Raw genomic sequence first — 22,604 nt, forward strand, 5'->3', positions numbered from 1 at the left:
ACAGCAGCGGAGCAGATGATGTTGGTAAGGGCCGTGCTATTGGGACAATCCGTACAGAGACTATGTATGCTACCAGTCTAATTTCGAGTCTCCACACCCCCCGTGGTTGCTGGAGCAAGCGTTCGTCTGGAGAACAGGAGGGACAGTCTTGATATTGGCGGCGGCGATAGGACCAAGGGCTTCGGCGGTCGACTGGCGCACCATCCCTGTAGCGTCAGCCCTGCCCACGAAGGAGACTCACACTTGGATGTTCCCAAGACAGCATCGAGCTCAGGCATGGGCGGCAGCAGCACCTCGAGGGCCCCACCAGCCACCTCGCGAACGTCAAACGACATGACATTGTAGTCGTCGTCATTGGTGCACTCGCCGGTGTCAAGCCGAAAGTTGCGCTTGTGCAAGGGACACGACACGTGTAGATTGCCCTTGGTGTCGTCGCCGACGATGCCATGGTCAAGCACAAACGCACGCTTGTGCGGGCACATTTGCTGCATCGCGTAGTATCCTCGCCGGGGGACGTGGAATATGGCGAGCTGCGTGTCGCCGTACTTGACCGCGGCGGAGGTCGTGGCCGCGTCGGTGGGCTGAAGGTCGACCGCTGTCGCCAAACCAGCCACCCAGGTCCATTGGGTCCTAGGGGTTACAATCTCAGAGGCTCCAAACTTGCGGGCTGGAAAGTTCTTGGGCCAGTCTGCCGCCCGGCGTTGCCCTCTCTCTTCGATGTTTTCGATGCCCTTGACGCGATCCGGCGTGTTCACGAACTGGCGAAACTGGTGGCGCATACCTGGGTCACGAACAGCCTTGCCCCACTCGTCTTCGTAAGTGCTGATGAGATACTGCATCTCGCTCTCGAGGTCGGTGCAGATGCCCAACTCGTCTTGAATGAGGATTCGTCGGAGCTTCTCGATGCCGCCTTCAAATGACTCGACCCATGGGGCCGTGCGCACCAGACGGTCGGCGGTCCGGATGTAGAACATGATGTAGCGGTCGAGAATGCGTACGACCTTGGAGGGCGGGACGTCTTGGGCGAAGAGTATCGCGTGGCGCGGGGTCGCACCGCCATTACCGCCAATGAAGACTGCTATCAGCTGGGGACTGCCTCGGGCTAAGCTCACTGTTCCAGCCTTTGTCGGTCGCGATTAGCCCGAAATCTTTGGATTGTGCCTCGGCACACTCCCGAACACATCCAGAGACACCTCCCTTGAACTTGTGAGGAGCTCGGACGCCGCGATACCTCTTCTCGAGGCTGATGGCTAGCCCGACAGAGTCACCGACGCCGAAGCGGCACCACGTGCTCCCGACGCACGACTTGACCGTTCGGAGGCTCTTGCCGTAGGCCTGACCAGATTCGAGACCCACAGCGTTCAGTCGCTCCCATATCGCCGGTAGGTCGGGCTTCTCGGCCCCAAACATGTCGATGCGCTGACCTCCAGTGATTTTTGTATACAAACCGTACTCTTTGGCTATTTGTCCAATGGCGACAAGTTGGTCAGGTTGCACTTCACCGCCAGGTATACGGGGTACCACGCTGAAGGTGCCGTTCCGCTGGATGTTGGCCATAAACTTGTCATTCGTGTCTTGGAGAGCATGGTGTTCTGGCTTCATGACGTGCTCGTTGTACGTGGACGCAAGGATACTGGCGATTGCTGGTTTGCAGATCTCGCAGCCTTGTGATCCATCAATGCTGACTGTGTCCATGATGGCGCGGAAGGCGCGGAGCTTCTTGATCTTGACCACTTGGAGCAGGTCCATGCGACTCATCTTGAAGTGAAGGCATAGCCTGAAGTCAGTAGGGTCTGGTTGATGTGCGTACCGGTTATCGATGGTGACCCCGGCCTTCTTCATCTCCGTCTTCATGATGGCGGTGGCGAGGGGCACGCATCCACCGCAACCGGATCCCGCCTTTGTGCTCTTCTTCACCTCTCCAAAGCCCTGCGCTCCATCCTTGACACTCGCAGCAATAGCAGCTTTGGTCACGTTCTGATGTGAGTTGGGGTCAAAGACTGCAACTCACATGGCACGAGCATATCACGGTATCGTCGTCGAGGTCGTCGCCATCATCGTCTCCGCTGGTCCTGGACCCGAGAATGAACTGTGACGGAGGCACATCGAGGGCCTTCTTCTTCGTGATCGCCACGAGCTTGGTAAAGTCACCCACGTCGCCAATCATCATTCCGCCGATGAGATGTCGCCCATCAGAGCTGAAGATGTACTTCTTGTAGGTCGCACCAAAAGGGTCATGGTAGGTGAGGCACTTGACTGGGCCATTGTCATTGGTGAGGTACCGCCGCTTTGCGGAGGGGTGGATTGTTACAAGGCCGGGTGCAGCTGCAGCCCCAGGCTGTGTGCTAGGTGGTCCCATAGGCTGGGCTGGCGTTCGAACATCGGCAAAGTAGTCGCCGAAAGACGCCACGTCCACACCCATCAGCTTGAGACGAGTCGAGAGGTCCGGCGGGTTCATCTTGCGGGCGGCATGGGCTCCGACGCCGCTGGTCTGGGTCTGTACAGTACGTCAGCTCTGTTGGGCAACTAACGCACAAGGTTGAAAGCCAGGATGTCTGCCATTTCTATCCCCGGAGCAATGAGGCCGTAAAACTTGAGTCAGCGAGACCTGGGATCGCACTCACATTCCCTCGCCAGTTTGCACACTCGCCAATGGCATATACGCCAGGCAAGCTCGTGGAGAGGTCGTCGGCCACCACGATGCCACCTTTGGGGCTCGTCTTGATTCCCGATTCCGCAGGGAGATCGTCCCTCGGTTTGATACCAATGGCAAAGATGACCATATCCGAGGGGTAGGTCTCTCCTGCATTGTTGAAACCCGCGAAGATTTCCCGGCCAGAGTCACGTTTGATGACGAGTGAGTCTGGTGAGCATCGGCTGAGGACTTTGACCCCAAGGGACTCAATTTTGGCCTTGACAAGGTCCCCAGCCGGCGCATCCAGCTGCCTGTTGAGGGGGTATTCCTGTCTGATCATGATGGATACCTCTGGGACCTTCATGTCGTACACTGCCTTTGCTGCTTCGAGGCCAAGAAGACCGCCTCCAACGACAGTCGCCTTGGAAACAGCCGGTTTGCCGGCGAACGCAAAGATGTCTTCGAGGTCGGCGATGCTGCGATATACAAACACGCCCTGGGTCGTCTTTGCCTGTTCACGGGTGACATAGGAAGGAAGATCCGCAACTGACCCGGTGGCCAGAACGAGGATGTCGTACGCAAAGGTGTTGTTCTCGGAGGTGAGGACTGTCTTGTTCGCGCCGTCGATGGACACGACCTGCTGGCCGATGTGAAATGCAAAGTGGTCGGGGTCCTGCTCAGCATACCAAGACGCATCGTGCAGGTAGAGGTCTTCGATGTTTCGGTGCTGAAAGTACTCTGAGCAGTGAGCATGGAATGAAAGATTGCGTGGCTCACCCGTCAACCCCACCCGGTTGTAGGCATAGGTGGGTTCTTCACCACATGTTCGAATAAAGTATTTGCCTTCAGTGTCCAACGCGAGCATCTTTTCGATGAATGCTGGGGTCAGCGGTGCTATCATGGCTCAGCTCACCGATTCCGACCATGCCAAGGCCCACAACCATCACTTGTACCCGTTTACTGGGAGTCGACACCCCCGGGTGGGGTCTAACCGATGCGCTCCGAACGCCGGTGCGGAGCGTGCTGTCATCACGCTTGTCCTGAGCAGTGCGGCTGCGACTCCGACTGTGTACTCGCCGCGACTGGGACAGAGCCCGTCCTCGGACTCGGAGGGGGCTGAGGTCTGCACTTGTCCGTCGCAGGCGCTCGGGAGATTCGACGCGGGAAAGCTCGGGAACGAAGTCATTGTCCGTGTTGTCGTCGGTTGAACTAGCACGATCCATGTTGTCAAAGGCTTCTTGGGCGTAAATGAGGAGCAAGATTGTAACATCTGTCTTCAATGGGATGTCAAAACCAACTATTAAGAGCAGATACTCGCGCACGCTTCGTGGGCCATCGGCCCCGGTCGTGCCCCAGTCCTTCCCCGGTTTCACAGCTTCTCCGGTCGGCTGTTCTATCTCACTTCCTGCCCATTTCCACCCCGACACGGAATGTCAGTTCCGTCACAATGCGACTCTAAGGACGGGACAATGCAAGGTGATTGGTCATCCGACGTCTTAGTCTTTGGTGGGACAATGCCTTATCGCTTAGTGTGGGTGACCTTATCTCGGAGATGACCCCACACATCCTTTGGATGCCCCGCCACCTTTCCATAGTGCCCCCCGTGATCGATTGTGCTGCGAGGCGTTCGAATAACGTATAGTGGAGCAGAATCAGGCGACAGCTCTGCGAACACCCCCTACAACTCCCGAGCGGCCATATCGACGGATTGGATGTGGTTCTGCGGCCAGCACCACGGTCCTTGCCACTCGCCTCTATCCTGACCACAACCTTATCGGCACTAGGAATGCAACAGTCCTTCATTGTCCAATTTATAGACGCTGATCGGGTCTACAGGCTTTGCTTATCATGGCACTTGTGCATGTCGCGTTCAGACGACGACACTGTGTGACGATAAGGGTTGCTGGGGTATTGTGGCAGTAATGCGCCCGTTGTCATACATAACACCTGGCGCTCCGCTCAACCATCGCTGTCCACAAACCACGATGGATGCACTCACTCCTGCCGACGTAACTTTGGGTAAAGTATTAGGCCGCGCAGTGCGATGCTGATGCCTACATAGTGTTTGTCAACCTTGGGGCCCAAAAGGCCAAACAAGGCTATCACGTGACCTTCTTCAAGTCATGGATGGCGGGGTGGATGCTATGCTTTGGCGCCATGCTCGTCCAGCTCATTCAAGGCGGCAGTGGCACGTTGAGGACCGACTATCCGTCCCTCATCAGCCTTCTCTCTGCATTCTTCTTCCCGGTCGGACTGCTTATGCTCGTCATGACGGGCAATGAACTTGTCACCGCGCACCTCAGTGGGTGTGCCGTCGTTGATCCTGCTGACACCAAGTGTTCATGCCCATGTCCCTCATCCGCGGCAACATAAAGATGTGGCAATTGCCTGTCAACTGGTTAATCGTCTTCTTTGGGAACCTGGCAGGAGCTCTATGTTACGTGGCGTTCATGGGTAATACTTTGGCGATCGATGGGAGTCTGACACTGCAGGCCACTACTCGGGACTGTACAATACTCCTGCCTTGATCACATACGCGAAAGGCGTGGCTGTGACGAAGACATCTGAGGGGTGGGGGCACTGTGTGCTTCGAGGAATCGGCTGCAACTTTCTCGGTAAGCCGAGAGAGGTCAGCGTCATCTGACGCCAGTGTGCACCGCCGTTTGGCTTGGTGCTGGCGCCCGCGAGTATTCATCCAAGATCCTCTCTATTCACTTCCCGGCCATGCTCTTCGTCTTTCTGGGATTCGAGCACGTGATCGTGTAGGTGCATCATTCCTCGCGTCCACTGACTCCCAGCAACATGTACTACATTCCGATGGGCATGTTGTGTGGCGCCCCGGTCTCCGTGGGCAGATATGTTGGCCAAAGCATGATGCCGTCACTCATTGGAAACAGTAGGTGAAGGGCTATCTGCTGCGCTGACAACAGTCATCGGGGGATGCCTACTGGGCATCCCGATGGCTCTATTCTACGACCCGCCCGAGCTCCCGATGTTTGATGCGGTGGTTAGGAAGATGGGTGGTGGAAGGACGCGGCAAAGTGTCGTCGTGCACGACGCGATCCAGTCGGACGGTAGTGGCCAATCAACGCCGCCAGTCAAGGCGAAGCAACAAGAGTGATGTTGCGACGTGATGTAGCGACGCCCCTTGGAAGAGGGGGGAGACACAGTCCCAGAGACACCCAAGTTCGTGTAGCGTTACTATGACCTTTTCTTCTGCGACTGGTGTGGCGCCTCTGTAATCGCGGAAGTCCCGAAGGAGCGATGAGTCACTCTCGAAACGCAGCCACTCCGGCCTGTTGCTGGTATCTCCAGTTGAGACTGATGCTTGGTAGTCTTAATGATTCTGCTGGTCATCCCGGCTTTGAATAACAGCGTGGAGACGTTAAAAACTGACGTTTGAATGGCTTGCCTGGGTGGGGTCCTCGTCGTCACTCGGGAGCGGAGGGGGTCAAGGCATCATGAGATACCGAGCGTTGGTGCCCTTGCCCGAGCGAGATAGGTCCGCCAAGTCAATGACCACGGCTGCGGCACGAAGGCTACTAGATACAGGTCTTGTCACCAGACCTACCGATCCCGAGAATTTGTCCTTGTACAGCGTCCTTTCGAGGGTTGTAGCTCGGTGCTGAAACTGAGCCATGACGAGAGGTCTGGTCTGGTGGTGGACGTTCGAGGGTGCCCTTGTTTGCCAATCCTCCCAGGCGAAGGCATGACCATGACGCAGTCTCATACACTGGTGTCCTGCCTAGCGCCATTGTGGCTCCGCCAAACGCTTCATACGAGCAGTCGAGGAGTTGAGGAGTCCAGATAACATTGAGTCATGAGTGCCTGATTCAACGACAGCGCGTCTAATCGTCGTGTGTTTCCACCTCGCATGAGTCATACCGACGGTGCACCAAACACGTGTGTGCCTATGTGTTTGCACTGGCTCGGTGCCTCGCCATCATCATCGTCTTTAGTGGTACTCACGGGAAGGTGATGAGCAGTGCAATAAGGAGGAGGCTGCATGTGGGAAGTGAAATGCTCGGTCGCCGGTTAGTGAAGCGCTGTGATCGCGTACTATGGGCAGCTGTCAAGCGGATCGGGCGGTACCTCCGTCAGCGGTAAGTCTTATCTGTTGCGTTGGTATGCAGGACGGAGGCTGGCTGGTGCTGAGGACAAAGGTTTACGTTAGGAAAACAAGGGTGCCTTCTCACCACACGTGCAAACACATTGACCTCCCTTCCCGCCTTCGTCACTCGGGATGCTTTTCGAGTTGACATCTGGTTTATGCTTGAGGGGTATGCTTGTGATCTACGATGCGGGAAGAGATGTCTCTGTAATCCATGGTGTCGATACGCGACTGATATTGTGCGGATCATGGTCGTCAGCAGTCAAGGAGTGAGGGGTTGCAGCAGATCACAGAACACTATGCAGCGCGGCAGCACCCCCACTTGTGTGCATCGCGGAGGTGGGCGCCTCATGGGCAAGAGCTCCACACTGCATGCCGGTGTGTTGCCCGCAGCACTACCACTTCGCCTTATGACCCCAGCAACCTTGCTTCAATTGACTTCCCACGCGAGACAAACACTACATAACGGACACAACGTAAAACTGCACAAACAAGATTGAAACGATTCATACGTTTTTGTCTTGGCGACGGCCGTCACCGCCTGCATACAGGAGTCTGTCTGCATGGGACCTTGCACAGTTGAGGCAAGATGTCCTCGAAGCCCACTCTGCCTTTGGCATCACTGCGCAACGGCATCATTGTGTCGGATGAACCACTTTGACGCTAACTGTGCCGTAGACGCCACTCAAAAGAGGGGCGCAATTGAGCTGGAGGGCAAGGGGCGAGGGGCTCACCGGTGCTCCGTATGGGGCAGGTGGAGCAGGGTGATGATGTAGATTGTCCGAGACCTCGCCGGCCTTGGACTTTGTGCTGCCATTCGGTAAGCACCTAGCGCTAACTTGTTCGAGACAAGCCTCGTGCGACTATGTATAGGCTATAGGCTTGAGATGCCGAGTCATCAGCAAAGTGACCGCAGCAGGGACAGCGTTTTCGTTTGCAGCCAGCATGAGTTGGTTGAGCGCCATTGCATAGCGTATTCATGTACACCTGCCAAACATGTCCTGCAGGAACATGTTCCCTGTGTCACGATGGCTGAGTTGTATGTAGAATGCATAGTGGATGCATGGTGCAGTCGAGTCCATTCTTGTATTTTGTATGTATGGGGCCGAAATCGCCAGTGCTGCATGTAGTGCTGCTGTGCTGGAATGTCTGCCGCGGCAGTTACCGGCCAAGTAGGCGATCAGATCCGGTCGAACATGCCGAGCCTAACAGATGGAATCAAACCACGTCCGCGTGCCGACGCGCGCGCCACGACCTTTGTCCTGCGCGTGCCATCGAGACAAGAAGCCTGCGACTAGTGGGTGGTCGTGTTCGGAACCGCCCAGGGACCCGTTGGATGGACCCTGATGGCCTGCCAAAGGTAACCTCCTTCGCAACGCCACCACGAGCGAGGTTGAGCATGCACAGCGTGGTCTCCGTCCTCCTCTTCTCAATGCACAGCGGTCTCCTTCCTCGATCGGAAGACCGTCAGATGTTGTCAACAACGGGCAGGCTAAAATCACTAGTTCAGCACCCCTCGGCGGCTCTGGGACTGCGAAGCGGCCAAGGACGTGGTTGTGGCGTTGCGGCTGGCGGTGTGCGCGTTTTGCGGTGATAATGGCTGCCAGAAAGCCGCGGTTTGGCCTTGATACATAACCACCGCTGTGGCTGCCCCCTCTCACTCACAAGCTTCCCACAGACCCCCCCTCTCCACCCCTCCAATCCGTTGCACCATGAAGTTCTTCACCACCATCCTCGCCGTCACCTTTGCCGCGGTTGCCGTCCAGGCGCAGACTTGTGGTGATGGAACGACTGCTGGGCCTGTTGAGTGAGTGGCATTGACATGGACAATCCCAAAGTTACATACTCATCACTCAGCCCCGCCAAGGTCAACTCGTGTATCTCGGGCTGCACCCAGACAGCCGCCGCGTCCGTTCCTGGCTGCGACCCCCTTGACAGGGGCTGCATCTGTGGTGGCTCCACTTCGGCGGGTACTGCGCAACAGCAGGCCTTCTACAAGGCCGCGGTCAACTGCCTCATCTCGTAAGTCCATGTATCGGTAGTGGTACTGACTCTCTTAGCAACTGTCTCTCCGTCATTGGCTCGGCTCAGACCGTCTCGGACAACACTTGCAAGTATGGCTTCTGCAGTGAGTTGGCCGACGATGACCTTGCACTCCTTGTTCTAAACACGTATCAGACGTCGTTCTTCCCTCCGGTGCCACTCGCAAGCGTTCGCTTGAGAAGGCTCTCAAGCCCAGCTGCCCTCCGTTCCAGAAGCTCTGCAAGACTACCAAGGGCACCGTCAAGAATTCGTTCCTCGTTCAGCTCGACGAGGGCAACTATGACGGCTACGAGTGTGTCGACACCCTTCACGACCTCGAGTCTTGTGGTGGCTGCCCCGGCGTCGACGGCATCGACTGCACGACCATTGCCGGCGCCTCCGACGTGTCTTGTGTGCTCGGCTCATGCAAGGTCCACGCTTGCGATGAGGGCCTCACTCTTACCCGCGGCGTCTGTGTTTAAAGTGCTCCTTTGAAGTTGATTGTTATAGACGTAGGCCGAACCGTAGTTTCTACTGGACATTTACTACGCTACATACATTGGTGAGGTGACCCTGGAAAACTCGCCGCAACGTCGCGGCCCTACTCATGCAAGGCCTTGGGTGCTTCTGGCGGAGTACGTGCGACTTGGCTCTCTCCACATGGCCTCGTTGGCTGCGTACGACTCGGTGTGGACGATCAGGCAACAGGATACAGGATCCCAGAAGGGGATAGCAGAGTTGCCAAGCATAGCGTAACGTCCAAAATGGCCGTGTCCGTTGTGCGTCACATTCCGCCTCTCAAGCCCTTTGCCATGCCCTCTAAACAAACAACGTCTTGCAATGCCGTATCCTCAGCGCTTAAGTTGTCTGTACGCCGGCGCGCCGCCGAGGACGGCATCCTCAACATGCTTCGAGTGGAGGAAGCCAAAGTGATGTCATTGGCACATCAGCCGAGGCTTTTGGGAAGATCATTTGTCGGACACTGCCGAGCAGCCGAGGCAACCAGTTCGTGGGCAATCTTGGCGTCCAAGGTCAACTAGCTCTGGCCTGGAGACGCCTATCCAAGACAGATCTGCGCTGGGCCTAGTAGACACGAGACTATTCAAATGACTGGGTTGGCAGTGACTACGAGGACTCGAATGCAAAGGTGCGGGGAGAGTGATGGAGTGACCACAACCAAGAACCGCAGGACGGGCCTCGTCCTGTCAGGCCTTGCATGTATGTGTAGCGCTTTGTTGAAGACGGCTGGGGTTGGCTTACGACCTCCATCACTGAGTACGTACTCTTCCCTCCCAAGGATGCCGTTGGTGTGTAGTCCCTCGCGTTCCTGCAGGCCAAACGACTGCACTCTACAGCACACACCGAGTCCAGTACCTTGGATCCCAGCCGACCACCACCTCTGAGATGTGCTGCAGGTTGGCGAGTGCTCGTTCAAGTTCTTGTTCCTCGACTTCAGTTGCTTGAAGGTATTGTGAGCCGCACGAGTTGATGTAGCTCAATCGGTGCGCCTGGCAAGTCAGCCGAGATCGCACCAACAGTCTCACCAGCCCTGTTCCCAAGATGTGCACGGATCGGAGATTCGCCGTTGTGAGTACCTGTGCGACGGTGTCGGCAATCTCCAGCGGCCAGCGCTGAAACTTGCCCCCTTCGAGGCCACTGATATCTATACCGTGCTGGACAGCCATGTGCCAGATGTGTGCTGCGATCCACTGTTGGCCCATCAATACTTCAATCCACCACACTTCATCCCATAGGCTGAGTGCGGGTTGGACAGCTGAGAAGGTCTTTGGGCAAATGGATGCCGCCGCGCGCTCCAACTTGCTGACATAGTTGACAATGTCCGAAGGGCTGAGGCGGCAGCTATTCAAATCGCACTGGTCCCTTGCACATCGGCAGAACTCGGGAGTGACGACGTCGAACAGGTTTGTCAAGAGTGCCAAGTGCGAAATCTCGACGGTGCGCGTGTCCATACTGAACAGTCGATACGCTGGGTCGACAGCGTCATCAAACGACGGAAGTAAGGGGCTCTGACCGAGGCAGACGACCTGGCTTGTTCCTTGGCGGAGCTCGCATGCTCGGTTGCGGACGACCACGAAGCAGTACACGGCCATAGTACGTGACCGCTGTGCGGGATCCATGTCAACATATGTGCTGGCGTGATGGAGTCCCATGGAGCGCGCGAGATGCGCTGATTCGGCTACCCGGAAATGTCCAGCCTCATCTCCGAATACGATGGAAAAGTAGAGGCCGAGGTGGAAGGTCGTGATGACCTGCTCGAGTGTCGTGTTGGACCCCAGGGCCCGAGTATAGTGTCGCAACGTGACCTCGGCAATGACGCGCTCGCGACGTACCCGAAACTCCTCACTCTCATCATCCCGAATGACTTCGGTGATGAAGGCCATGGTGAGGGCACAAAGCGCGAGTACCATTGTGCCAAAGACGGAGTCGGCGTGCTCGATTGTTCCGAGTCCTTCAAGAAACCACTCGCGATCCAGGAACGGGTAACACGGGTGGATGTGGTGAAAGTACTTGGTCACTAGGTTGTCGATCTCTGCCATGGTCAGGACACTGGAAAGAGAAGAGGTCGTAACACGTGTCAAGGTGGTTGTGGGTGCGAGTGCGAGTGGGGAGACGTCAAGTGGGGAGACGTCAAAGTTGAGGGCTTCCGACGCCGTGCGAGTTGGGGCGGGAGTTGGGTGGATGATGTCAACCTCATCGAGTCTTGACGCTGAGTAGACCTTTGGTGTGAGTTGCGTCTCTTTGACTGAGTCACCTGGTTGCTGGCCTGGCCCGCAATGGTCGTTTCCGAACGGCTGGCGGTCGAGTTCTGCGCAGCCTCGTCCTCTTGCATCTTCTTGAGCCGCTCTACTATTGTCCCTCTCGGACCCCGCTTCTTGAGCTTGGTGCGGTAGGTGCACTGGAGCTCGGCCTTGATGCACATTGAGCAGTGTAAAGCGCGGTTGCACTGGGAGTGAACGGATGCTCCAGCTGTCGGACTCACCTTTCGACGGCGGACCTGACACTGATCGCAGGACTGGTTCATCGTGGGCAGCATGCCCGGTGATATGAGCGTGATATCCATTGTGTGCGTCACTAGCGCAAAGTGCAGTCGCGATAGCAGGTCAATGGTGCGAGCGACTTGCGTTGATTATCTAGGATGGGGTCGAGTGGGCAAACTGCGGGAAAACTGCGGGCAAACTGAGGGGAGTGGAGATACTGCGGGGTCTGGTGGAGAAATGGCGGGCAGCTGCGAGTCAGTGTATCATCATCAACCTATGTACATATCATGCATAAGAGGAAGGCATGGTTCATGAAGATGACACCGCAGTCTCACATAGTTGCTATGGTCAAGGAGAACGCTGACTCCCGTGTCGACATTGACGAGGTTCTGGCCTTTGCTATCCAGCTTGCCCGCGACGTACGTCCTGGGAGAGACTCGATCTGAACAGCGCAGGCCGGAGATCTGATCCGGGAGGGCCAGGCTGGTATATTCAAGTCGCAGTCGGTGGCCCAGACCAAGGCAAACGCCGTTGACGTGAGAAGCTAGACACGTGGAGGTCTGACGCGGCTCAGCTTGTCACCGAGGTCGACAAGGCCGTCGAAGCTTTCATCTTTGGACGGATTCGCGCGGCGTACCCTCAGCACCAGTTGTGAGTGCTCCACCTGGGTGTCTGGCTGAGCAACAGTATTGGTGAGGAGACCTACCATGGTCAAGTCATCTCGGACAAGCCGACCTGGATTGGTATGTCGGAAGTGTTTGTTGGTGCACGTGGCTGACTTGTTTCCAGTGGAGTGAGCCTGCGGCCTCGCCGAGGAGCCCTGTAACCTAGTGCTGACAGCTTGGTCAAGCCCCATCGATGGCACGACCAACTTTGTAAGGTCGCAGTCACCATCTGATGTTGACGGCAGATCCATGGCTATCCCATGGCGGCGACATCCATCGGCTTGGCTGTGGGCGGTGTCCCTGTCGTTGGAGTTGTCTACAACCCGTTCCTAAACATGCTCGTGAGTAGGCAAGTAACTGTGTAGCTCACCGGCAGTACTCAGCCGGAGCTGGCCGAGGCGCGTATCTCAATCAGACGACGCGCCTCCCTATCACTGGCAAGCCTCGGCCCCTCGCAGATCTAGGTCACGCACTGTGAGCTCGAGAAGGAGGACCCGCTCACCGCAGCATTTCGGTCGATATTGGCGGATCGCGACGGCCTTCGGTTCTGAGTTCGAGACTGAGGACTTTCGAAAAGTTGGCCGGCGAGCCAGAGTTTGGCGGAAAGATGGTCCATTCGCTCCGTTCGATTGGGTGCGCCTCGCTCAACATTTGCCAGGTAGCCAGCGGCGGACAGGACATGTGCGTGACGTTGACTCTTCATGACTAACGTCCGCCCAGGCACTGGGAGATCGGAGTGAGGCACAGTATTAAACACCCGCTAACAATAGTGCTGGGCATGGGACGTTTGCGTGAGTGCTGGGCATGTGGGCGGGGCGTTGACTCCAGGCCGGCATTTGCATTCTCACAGAGGCGGGCGGGGCTGCTTTCGGCGGCAAGCACACCGCACTCACAGGAGAGGTCGACAGGAAGCTGATTGGTGAGGCTCCTGCTTGTGATGATCCTGCTAAACCTGTTCAGTTGGTCGCAAATACCTATTTGTGCGCAACATTGCCCCGGGACCAGTGAGTTCCAGGCCTGAGTTCAGCTGACGGGCAGGGAGAGACTGGCCTCGAGGTCCAACGACAGTTTGCTACCCAGTTTTACGACTTGACCGACGACATTGAGCCGTAAGAGTTGGTCTAGCATTGTAGTCGGTAAATCCTGCATGCAAGTTGGCCGGTGTGATCTTGTCGAGTGGAGCGGAGCGGTCTCGAATCTCGGACCTGACTGCTCGTGGGGTAGTTGACTGCTAGGACCTGACTGAGCTCTTCGTGGGGCAGTCTCCGACTGGAGCTGTTTGGTCGAATGAGTGGCCATCATAGTAAAGGGGAAGCATGGGAGCCCGTAATGCCGCTGCTCAGCACGTCGTACTAACACGAGATGCCCGGTCAGTAGTCCTGTTAACTGACACCACCTGCAGCAATCGAGAGCTCCTTTCAAGACCCCTCGAGCCACTAAAGAAGAAGTTATAGCCGTTACAGCCTTGGTTCACGCCCATATATTCAATAAATGCATCGAGACCTATCAATGCTGCTGTATAAACCACGCACAGCCTGTCCTAAGCCATGATGCGGCCCACGTTCCTCTTGCCCATGTCCGTCATTCTGTCGTGGAGATCATCAAAGGGATCAGCTCGAAGCTGTTAGCGCTCATCAGACAGCCGGGTGACTTGGGACACTTACCGACAATGTAGCTCCAGCCCTGCTGAATGAGGGCGGAGAGGTCGACGCGAGTATCGTGGTCGCCCGCGCTCGGAGGACGGCCAAGAACACCACCTGCGGCAACGACCCCATGCCTGTACATGTCAGCTCCCTCCATCACCACTTGGGCATACCATTCACGGTACATGATCTTGACAGATGGACCTGAAGCAAGGATCTGGTCACGCAGGGACGAGTCGTCCCAGCTGTGCCGTGTCAGCTACTGCAATAGCTGGTCGACCCATTGCGTACCTCATCTGGCCATCGCCGGTGTAATAGCGCCGGGCAAAGTCTCCGCCAATGTACCACGACCCCACGCCCTTGCCCTGCCCCAGGATGTAGTCAAGCGCTGACTGGAGGATACCTCCAACACGCGGGACGTGGAGCTCATAGTTGATCAAATAATCGCAGTTTTCCCAAGCCTTGATTGAGGGGAGAACTGGGGCGCGTCAGCGTCGTCGGCGGCCATCACGCACCCGTGTCATCCTCATGCTCGTAGAAGAGGACGAATGGTGGGGCATCACCACAGGCAAGAGCCTTCTGGACCCATTCCTGGCGCTCCCACACCTCGGGCGTCGGGAACACTTCTCCCTTCGGTTTCCAGAGACACCACTCTGGGAGTCAGCAGTGACAGGCAACGCCCTCACCTGTTGCGGGAACACCAGCGGCGTTGGCATGTTGCGCAATCACATCATACGCATAGGCCATTGCATCGAGGTCCTTGACGTCAATCTGAACCAGTATGTTGATGTCCTCGTCATGGATGAACTCGAGGCTGGACGTCAGCGAGTGCTTAGGCTGGTCCAGCTCACAGTTCACTGAGGAGGATGGGGTGCTCGGTGCTGCGATAGTCAGAAGAGTTCGACGTAATCACTTGCGTCACATTCCCGCTGTCGTCCCGGAGGTGAAGATGCTCCATCTCGCCGAACCAGTTGGTGTCTTTCACCAGGGGAGAGTAGCCCTTGCCAGTGAACGGGTTGTGGTAGCTATCCCCTGCTGGGGGCTCGACATCAGTCAGCCGGCCCATGCCAGCGTCATGAAACACGACCACCTGCTTGTCCTTGGTGAGTCGTATATCAATCTCGATTCCCTCGTAGCCGCCCCTCGCGGCAGCGGCCACAGCGGAGAAGCTGTTCTCGGTGGACGAGCCGAGGCAGCGCGATGCGCGGTGGGCGAAGACGTGAACAAGGTCGGGGGACGGGTTCTTGATCGAGTGGATGACCTTGCGGACATCGTACTGGGGGTATCTGGATGGGGACATGGCGGTGAGGGTCAGGCGACTGGTGATGCTTACAGCTACATGACGCGAGTTATGTACAAACAAGACTGGCACAAATGCTTTCCTCATCAGCCAAAGCTTCGGTACAAACGTGGTCAAGGGACAGCAAACCCTGGGCCCCACAATAAACGCACGATTAACCCGCACTTTTTCCACTGAGCAACACTGAGATCATCTGCTTTTTGCTCAAACGTCTTTGCGCCTCTACACAAACACCGCTGCCAAGCTATGGCTAGATATCACAGCTTCCCCGCATCGATTGCTCATATCGCTGCGCTTACACAATCTCCCCCGTGTGCCCCGTAGCCACAGAGGTTCCGCAGATAACCCGCAGACTTTCCACAGTTCGTGTGTTCGGCCTGTCACCGGCATCTACTGTGCGACTCTCGACACGTTCAGCGCCATCTATCAGAAGGAGCGTGCACGTTGGGTACCAATTCATCACTCATTCTATCTGGATGTGCGCTGTATAAAGCGTAGAGGCTCGGTCTCGACGGCTCCCTACCCTCGCATCTCAAGCCCTCAACACAATGTCCCTCGCTCCTGCCGTCAAACCGTCCGCTGACGACGCTGGCGATTACAAGGACTCGCCTCAGCTTCTGGATGAGCAAGCCCCTGGAAGCAACTCTGACACCGACACGAAGGTTATTGCCAGCGAGTTTCTTCACCTCTCCCGTTGGCAAACTACCAAGACATTCTGGCGGGCCACCCTCTGCTGTTTCTTTGGCGGCGTGTGCGTGTTGATGGAGGGTTACCAGGGTTCGATCACCGGTGCGTTGGCGTGGCTCTCGTGCCGTGATATCGTGCTGACAACCACTGCAGGTAGCATCGTTAGCAACGTCGGGTTCATCGACCAGTTTGGAACCTACAACCCGGCTACCGGCAAGAAGTCTCTCGCCGCCGAGTACGTTTCTGCGTGGGGCGGTACGGTGAGTACATACCTGCGCGACTGGGCATTGTCTGACGCCTTAGGGTGCTGCGTTTGGAATCCTTGGTCATCAATTTAGCACCCTCATTGCCGACAAGTACGGCCGTCGCGTGGCATTCCTGCTGTCGGCGGTCGCCGTCGTTGCCGTGGGTCGAGATCCTCGGCATGGGCTAATGGTCGCAGGGTGTGCTTGCGGAGCAGTTTGTCACCACCATGGCCGGTTGGCTGGGTGCCAAGATGGTTGCTGGACTTGCCGGAGGCATGGGTCAGGCAACGTCTCTCCTGGTGAGTCCAGTCTGGCTGCGACGCCTAACCACTGCAGTACATCTCCGAGGTCGCTCCTGTTCAGAACCGTGGTGCACTGCTCTGCTGGTAGGAGTAGTCAAAGTGTTGCTCGTCCTGACATGTCCAGCTACGGCCTGTTCCTTGCCCTCGGACAACTCTCCTCGGCTATCGCTCTCGAAGTGGTCAATGTCACCAACCCGCACCACTGGAGACTTGCCATCTACTCTGAATGGGTTCTCGTCGGTCTCTTCCTCGTCTGCCTCCCGTTCATCGTCGAGTCACCATGGTACTATGCGCGCAAGGGCCTCGAGGACCAGGCCAAGGCTGCACTGAAGAAGCTCAATGGTAGTGTAGACGGCTACAACGTTGAGCACGAGTACCTGGTCATGGCGACAGAGCTGGAGCATGAGCAGGCACAGCGTCGCAACATAGCGGCATCGACGTACAGGGAAATCTTCATGGGCACCAACTTTAAGCGAACCATGGCGAGCTTCTTTGGCGTCATCATGCTCCAGTGGTCGGGCGCGTCGGTGGTCTTTTCGTACGCTACTTGTGAGTTGAGACGACGGCAACGCTAACGGTGTAGACTTTTTGCAGCAAGCTGGTATCAAGCAGCCGTTCCAGGCAACGTGCATTGTCTAGTAGGTGGTGCAGGAAGTGGTAGTGCTGACCCCAGCTCTCTCCTTGTCGCCATGGTCATTGTCTCGTTCTACACCACGGAAAAGTTTGGTCGCCGTACCCTCATCTTTACCGGCGGCACTGGCTGCTTTGTGTGCAATATCATTCTCGGGGCCCTCGGCACACAGGAACGGACCGATACCAACCTGAATGCGACGTTGGCCGTCATCTGCATATGGGTGCTGTTCTACGCCGGCTGCCTTGCGGGTGTTGGCTGGGGCCTGACATCGGAAATCTCGACGCCCCGACTCCGCGCCCGTACCACGGGCGTCGTCATCAGCATGTCCATGTGTTTCAGTCTCATGTTTGGTTACACGGTGAGTAGGGCGTTGCTTTGGCAACTGACTGTAGGTCCCTCTCATGCTGGCCTCGACTGGCAAGGGTGCCCGTGGCTGGGGCGTCAAGACCATGTTCCTGTTTGCCTGTCTCGGCGGTATCGGCCTGGTCGTCAACTTTTTCATCCTCCCAGAGGTATGTTGTGGGTATTGCTTTGCTTACACTGCGCAGGTTGGCGGCCGCACGTTCAGCGAGGTCGACGAAATGTACGAAAGCCGTGTCCCGCCGCGAAAGATGAAGGGGTATGTTGCGGCGGCCAAGAAGGCGGGCAAGGGGGAGGGGGCTTAGGGGTGGTTGGGGCGAATACTTGGAGCGCGGAGCGGCGACGTCGGCAGGTCGGTGTGATGAAAACATGGTCGAACCCGACCTTTGCACCCAGCGCTGTGGCGACGGTGCTGCTCTAGCCTAGATAGGCATGTGAACCGTGACACTGGTAAACTGCTGCTACTTGTTGCCGTCCCTCTCCACAATCCTGTCGGGTGTGGCTTGGGCGGCTTGCGAGCTCAGTGTCTCGTGCGCTGAATGACGGGCAAGTTTGGGCGTTAGTATTGCACTCGCCGTCCACCACCCCGCCTTTGATAGGCGCCAAAACGATGTTCCTTCGGCCGCGTAACCTTGGCGACGTGACGAGCCGCCCGTTCAGCTGGTGAACAGAACACGGCGGCGCCGGAGGGAGCAGAGACATTGCCTACTGGGGTTTGCATGTAGGACGACTTGGTCGACGGCGCACATACTCTGGAGCTTGCGGGTCAAGCCGCGGTCAAGCCGCCGGGGCGGCCGTGCTATAGCGAGAACGGTCTGTGGTTCTCGGGGCCAGTGAAAAGGTCACCAGGCGCTCCTGGCCTGGGAGCCTGCGGTCAGATGTGCCGGATGCCGCGTGTGGTGCTTGATGTTCTGGGTGGAGGTTGCTGCGAGTGTGTTATCCTGGTGATGGTCGACGGCGCGCCGCGTGCCCTTGTGAGTCCATCGGGCGAGCGACCGCATCTCGACCTCTGCACTGGTCTTTCCCAAGTCATTGACGGCTCACGACTGCATTCATAATGCGCCTGAGACTCACGACTCTTCCGGGGATTGCAGCGCTGTGATGGGTTTGCGGTGGTCGCGGAGCGGCAGGTACGGCACTCGCAGGTCGAGCACTTGGAGGGCACTCGCAGGTAGGGCACTTGCGCTACGAGCCGCTGATACCTGCGCCAGGCCGGCCAGCGCTGTTGTGTGGGCGACACCTCCGTTCTCAGCTCAGCTCGCCGGTTGCATCTACAACCACTCCATTCTGCTAGCCCGTCCCTCGAAACTCTATACTAGCCACGCAAATGTAACATTGGACGACGTGCTCATGCGACCTACTCAGCCTGGAACCTTGTCGGCCCTGTGATCAAGCGCGACCTATACCAGGCACACGTCCATCTTATCGGACGCGCTCTACTCGGCCATGGACCGCGCAGGAGCTCTTCGCCGAGGATGGCACAATGGGTCACTACAAGGCAGCGCGGCTTGTGTCTATCGGATGGAGACGTGGGCGCGCGACGTTGTTGAAGGCTTGTGGGCCCATCAACCTAGGAGGGTGGGCTTTGGCTGTCGACGCGGGTTCTTCTGCTCCTTCAACATTGTGGGTCAAACGTCTGTAGACTTGCCTGCACGTCGCCGGCGATGCGGAAAAGTCGTGGTGTCTTGGTCGGTCACTTGGCGCAGCCTTGGCGGCGACATCTCTTGGCTGCCAAGAAACTCGAACCGTTCCCATTCAAGTCGTCTCAATGGGCGACGGGTTATGGCGGGCATGCTAGAGCCGTGTTTGGTTCCAGCTAGCATACCTTGTGCGGGTGCCTCCCTCTGTCGTTGCGGAAAACCCACAAAGTCAAAGATAACGCCGCAATCTCTGCTCCACTGCGGGATTGACGTCTGGTGGTGACCTCGCGCCGAGTTGGGTCATTCCTTTTTTCTAAGCCCACCACTGCCCCGCTCGCCGCTCCACATCTTCATGTCAGACCAAAGACCATGTCGAGATAGGTCAGCTCCGAATGTTACGGAGCAGATCGTGACAGCCGCGGGCAACCAAAGTCTTGGGTCTGCTTACAGGCCCCAGGCGGGGTGCCTAAATGTTGCAGTGTACACGTGATGCTCCACCCGACAGGCATCATGGCGGACGACCTGACGAAGGCCGAATGCCAAGGGTGCCATGGTTGGCCCCACGCCTCTTATTCTGGAGGGCTCCACAGAAGAGGGGGATGCCAAGAATCGGCGTGACATCACATGGCCCACCGCGACCGCGTCCCTGCACCTCACGTCGATCTAGCTGCCGGTTAGCGCATGTCGCGGTTGTCGCGCCTGTCTATGCATATGGCTTGGGTCGTCACGCATCGTCCATCGTCGCGTTCAAGGGCCCTCCGTTTCGCGGCGGACCCTCTGTCTCGCGGCTACCTAGAGTCTGGAAGTCTTGGAGCCAAGAACTCTTGCGGGGGACAACGAGATTGTGTGCCCGAGTTGGGGCCAGCAAGTGCTCGAGGCGTGCGGAGTCAGTCGCGGTGCTCCGAGGAGGTAGGGTGAAGCCACAATGTCGCAGCAGCGTATACATAAGATGGGCGACAGAAAACTTGGCCTTTCCCGCCAACTCCCACAATGCCATCTATCGACTCGGAGAAGCACGCCGTGGGCCACACCGATGTCACCAAGGTCGACTCGTCGGCCACGGTGCCACCCGTCCCGTCCATCACCCCCGAGGAGGACAAGCGTGTCCTCCGCAAGATTGACTGGCGCTTGCTGCCGCTCATGTGTACGATCTACGGCCTTCAATTCGTACGTGGCGTGCTACAAAGATGCTAACAGGCCAGCTCGACAAGACGTCCTTGACGTACGCCAGTGTCATGGGATTCCAGTATGACCTTCGGATCGGTGTCAACGAGTATGCGTGGGTTGCGAGTATCTTCCGTACGTGCACGTTCTGGTGGGTTGCTGACGCCCAGACTTTGGCTATCTCGCGGGAGAGTACCCGATGTGTCTTGCCCTGCACAAGTTCCCCATCGCCAAGGTCACGTCCCTCATGATCATCATCTGGGGTTTCATCCTGTGTATGATGACCGTGGGCAAGAACTATGCTCATATGTTGGCTATTCGATTGTATGTAGTGTGGCTTGCTGTTGCTGACCCCAGCCTTCTTGGCTTCTTCGAATCAGGCATTGCCCCGTCGCTGGTCCTCATCACGGCGCAGTACTACAGGAAGGGAGAGCAGGGTACCCGCGTGGGTATCTGGGCCTCTTTCAACACCCTCGGCGGAATCTTTGGCGGCGCGGTTGCCTACGGACTCGCACAGGCCGACGTCAAGCGCACCCTGTCGATGAAGGGCTGGCGTGTGCTGTTTATCCTCCTGGGCCTCATGACCGTCGTCGTCGGTATCCTCTTCTGGTTCTTCATCCCCGACAGCCCGGAGAAGGCCAGCTTCCTCCAGAGCGAGGATGAGAAGCGCGTCCACAAGGCCCGCATGGCAGAGAACCAGGTTGTCATGGCCGAGAAGAAGTGGGAATGGGACCAGGTTTGGGAGTGCTTCCGCGACCCCGTCGTCTACCTGTATTGTCTCTGCGCGCTGTGTACCAACATTCCCAACGGAGCGATTTCAAAGTGAGTGGGGGTTCGGGGTTGTGCTGATGTGTAGCTTCTTTGGTATTCTGGTTGTCAGCATGGGCTTTAGTGAGTGCGGGGGGCGGGGGAGTGGGAGCGGCTCGAGGTGAACACGACTGACCTTTAGCCCCGCACCAGGCCCTCCTCCTGGCCATTGCCAACGCGTGGCTCGCCTTCCTCATCATCTTTGCGCTGTGGGCTGGGGACAGGTGGAAGAATCGCTGCCTCATCAGCATCCCCTGCGCCATGATCAGTGTTCTTGGCGCGGCTCTTGTCTGTGGCCTGCCCTTCAACCTAAAGTACGGCCGTTTGGTCGGCAACTATCTGTCGCTGGCGTTCGCGGTGCCTCTTATCGTCGGCATGTCGCTCATCACGACCAACGTCGGTGGCAGGACCAAGAAGACGACGGTTAATGCTCTTTTCTTCATCTTCTGTAAGTCTTTGGGTGCTCTGCCTTCTGACCTTAGTGTGCGTCGGCAACATTATCGGCCCTCAGACGTACAAGACGAAAGACGCGCCTCGCTTCGCCCCCGCCTTGCTCACCGTTGTCATTATGGACATTATCACCGTCGTCATCATGGCCGGCATCTACCTCATCTACCGCTACCGCAACGCCAAGCGCGACAAGGAGATGGGCGTTGAGAAGCCGGACCCGAGCGTTCAGCTTCAAGACATTTCGGATTTGAAGAATCCGCACTTTAGGTATGCGTTGTAGGCGGGTTGTAATGCTAGTGTGGTGTGCGAGTAAGGGCGGGGGGTGTTGGTGGGCGGGGTGAGAAGGTTGCCTCGCGGTTGGATGTTGCCGAGTTGGATCGGCACGGCGGTGGAGCGCCAGCGGTGGTGCTCGAGTGCTGGACCGCAAGAGGTGGAGCACGAGCGCTGAACCGCAAGCGGTGGAGCAGGAGAGGTGGAGCATGAGCCACCGGTGGACTATGAGTGCCCAGTGTTGGTGCCGCTTGTCAGTAGTGAAGATCGCCGACGCAATCCCAATGGGCGTGGAGAAGGAAACTCTGGAAGCCCTCCCTGTGTGTCGGCATGTACCACATCTCCCGATACTGCCACATCTCCCGATGCCACCACATCTCCCGCCCGCAGAGCATCTGCCGACACTCACACCTCGCGACGGTCGCATCTTCCGATACTCACAACTTAGGGGGTTAGGGGGTTAGGGGGTTAGGGGGTTAGGGGGTTAGGGGGTTAGGGGGTTAGGGGGTTAGGGGGTTAGGGGGTTAGGGGGTTAGGGGGTTAGGGGGTTAGGGGGTTAGGGGGTTAGGGGGTTAGGGGGTTAGGGGGTTAGGGGGTTAGGGGGTTAGGGGGTTAGGGGGTTAGGGGGTTAGGGGGTTAGGGGGTTAGGGGGTTAGGGGGTTAGGGGTTA

General features: G+C 57.3%; 7 protein-coding genes across 7 annotated transcripts; 4 read left to right on the plus strand and 3 right to left on the minus strand.

Annotated features, from left to right (window-relative positions):
* Positions 1-69: 69 nt before the first annotated feature.
* Positions 70-3,579, minus strand: niiA (Nitrite reductase [NAD(P)H]; the record flags this gene model as incomplete). The annotated part of the gene is made up of 8 exons (XM_062771728.1): positions 70-206; positions 242-1,075; positions 1,113-1,977; positions 2,012-2,497; positions 2,536-2,592; positions 2,625-3,373; positions 3,413-3,514; positions 3,549-3,579. The coding sequence occupies 8 exons, from the start codon at positions 3,577-3,579 to the stop codon at positions 70-72; spliced, it is 3,261 nt and encodes a 1,086-aa protein (XP_062627712.1).
* Positions 3,580-8,458: 4,879 nt separating this feature from the next.
* Positions 8,459-9,250, plus strand: priA_7 (Protein priA; the record flags this gene model as incomplete). The annotated part of the gene is made up of 4 exons (XM_062771729.1): positions 8,459-8,553; positions 8,604-8,768; positions 8,807-8,874; positions 8,925-9,250. 4 exons carry the CDS (start codon positions 8,459-8,461, stop codon positions 9,248-9,250), a joined length of 654 nt encoding a protein of 217 aa, XP_062627713.1.
* Positions 9,251-9,874: 624 nt separating this feature from the next.
* YFL052W (putative transcriptional regulatory protein) lies at positions 9,875-11,850 on the minus strand (the record flags this gene model as incomplete). The annotated part of the gene is made up of 5 exons (XM_062771730.1): positions 9,875-10,013; positions 10,131-10,276; positions 10,313-11,506; positions 11,542-11,733; positions 11,770-11,850. 5 exons carry the CDS (start codon positions 11,848-11,850, stop codon positions 9,974-9,976), a joined length of 1,653 nt encoding a protein of 550 aa, XP_062627714.1. The 3' UTR covers positions 9,875-9,973.
* A 261-nt stretch (positions 11,851-12,111) lies between these two features.
* On the plus strand, positions 12,112-13,545 carry qutG_5 (Protein qutG; the record flags this gene model as incomplete). The annotated part of the gene is made up of 12 exons (XM_062771731.1): positions 12,112-12,186; positions 12,223-12,303; positions 12,342-12,418; positions 12,455-12,510; positions 12,608-12,642; positions 12,678-12,773; positions 12,809-12,906; positions 12,940-13,113; positions 13,153-13,168; positions 13,261-13,351; positions 13,393-13,436; positions 13,471-13,545. The coding sequence occupies 12 exons, from the start codon at positions 12,112-12,114 to the stop codon at positions 13,543-13,545; spliced, it is 918 nt and encodes a 305-aa protein (XP_062627715.1).
* A 411-nt stretch (positions 13,546-13,956) lies between these two features.
* Positions 13,957-15,375, minus strand: LOC62_03G005208 (uncharacterized protein; the record flags this gene model as incomplete). Its single annotated transcript, XM_062771732.1, has 6 exons — positions 13,957-14,046; positions 14,097-14,320; positions 14,367-14,553; positions 14,591-14,728; positions 14,762-14,889; positions 14,927-15,375. 6 exons carry the CDS (start codon positions 15,373-15,375, stop codon positions 13,973-13,975), a joined length of 1,200 nt encoding a protein of 399 aa, XP_062627716.1. The 3' UTR covers positions 13,957-13,972.
* Positions 15,376-15,923: 548 nt separating this feature from the next.
* On the plus strand, positions 15,924-17,908 carry fmqE_0 (MFS transporter fmqE; the record flags this gene model as incomplete). The annotated part of the gene is made up of 9 exons (XM_062771733.1): positions 15,924-16,164; positions 16,216-16,322; positions 16,505-16,606; positions 16,644-16,693; positions 16,734-17,158; positions 17,193-17,247; positions 17,283-17,601; positions 17,636-17,755; positions 17,792-17,908. The coding sequence occupies 9 exons, from the start codon at positions 15,924-15,926 to the stop codon at positions 17,906-17,908; spliced, it is 1,536 nt and encodes a 511-aa protein (XP_062627717.1).
* A 2,325-nt stretch (positions 17,909-20,233) lies between these two features.
* SPCC417.10_8 (putative transporter) lies at positions 20,234-21,944 on the plus strand (the record flags this gene model as incomplete). Its single annotated transcript, XM_062771734.1, has 7 exons — positions 20,234-20,410; positions 20,446-20,542; positions 20,578-20,731; positions 20,765-21,229; positions 21,264-21,298; positions 21,357-21,662; positions 21,697-21,944. 7 exons carry the CDS (start codon positions 20,234-20,236, stop codon positions 21,942-21,944), a joined length of 1,482 nt encoding a protein of 493 aa, XP_062627718.1.
* Between the last annotated feature and the right edge of the window lie 660 nt (positions 21,945-22,604).

Source organism: Vanrija pseudolonga, chromosome 3, assembly GCF_020906515.1.
Source record: "Vanrija pseudolonga chromosome 3, complete sequence".
Classification (NCBI taxonomy): domain Eukaryota; kingdom Fungi; phylum Basidiomycota; class Tremellomycetes; order Trichosporonales; family Trichosporonaceae; genus Vanrija; species Vanrija pseudolonga.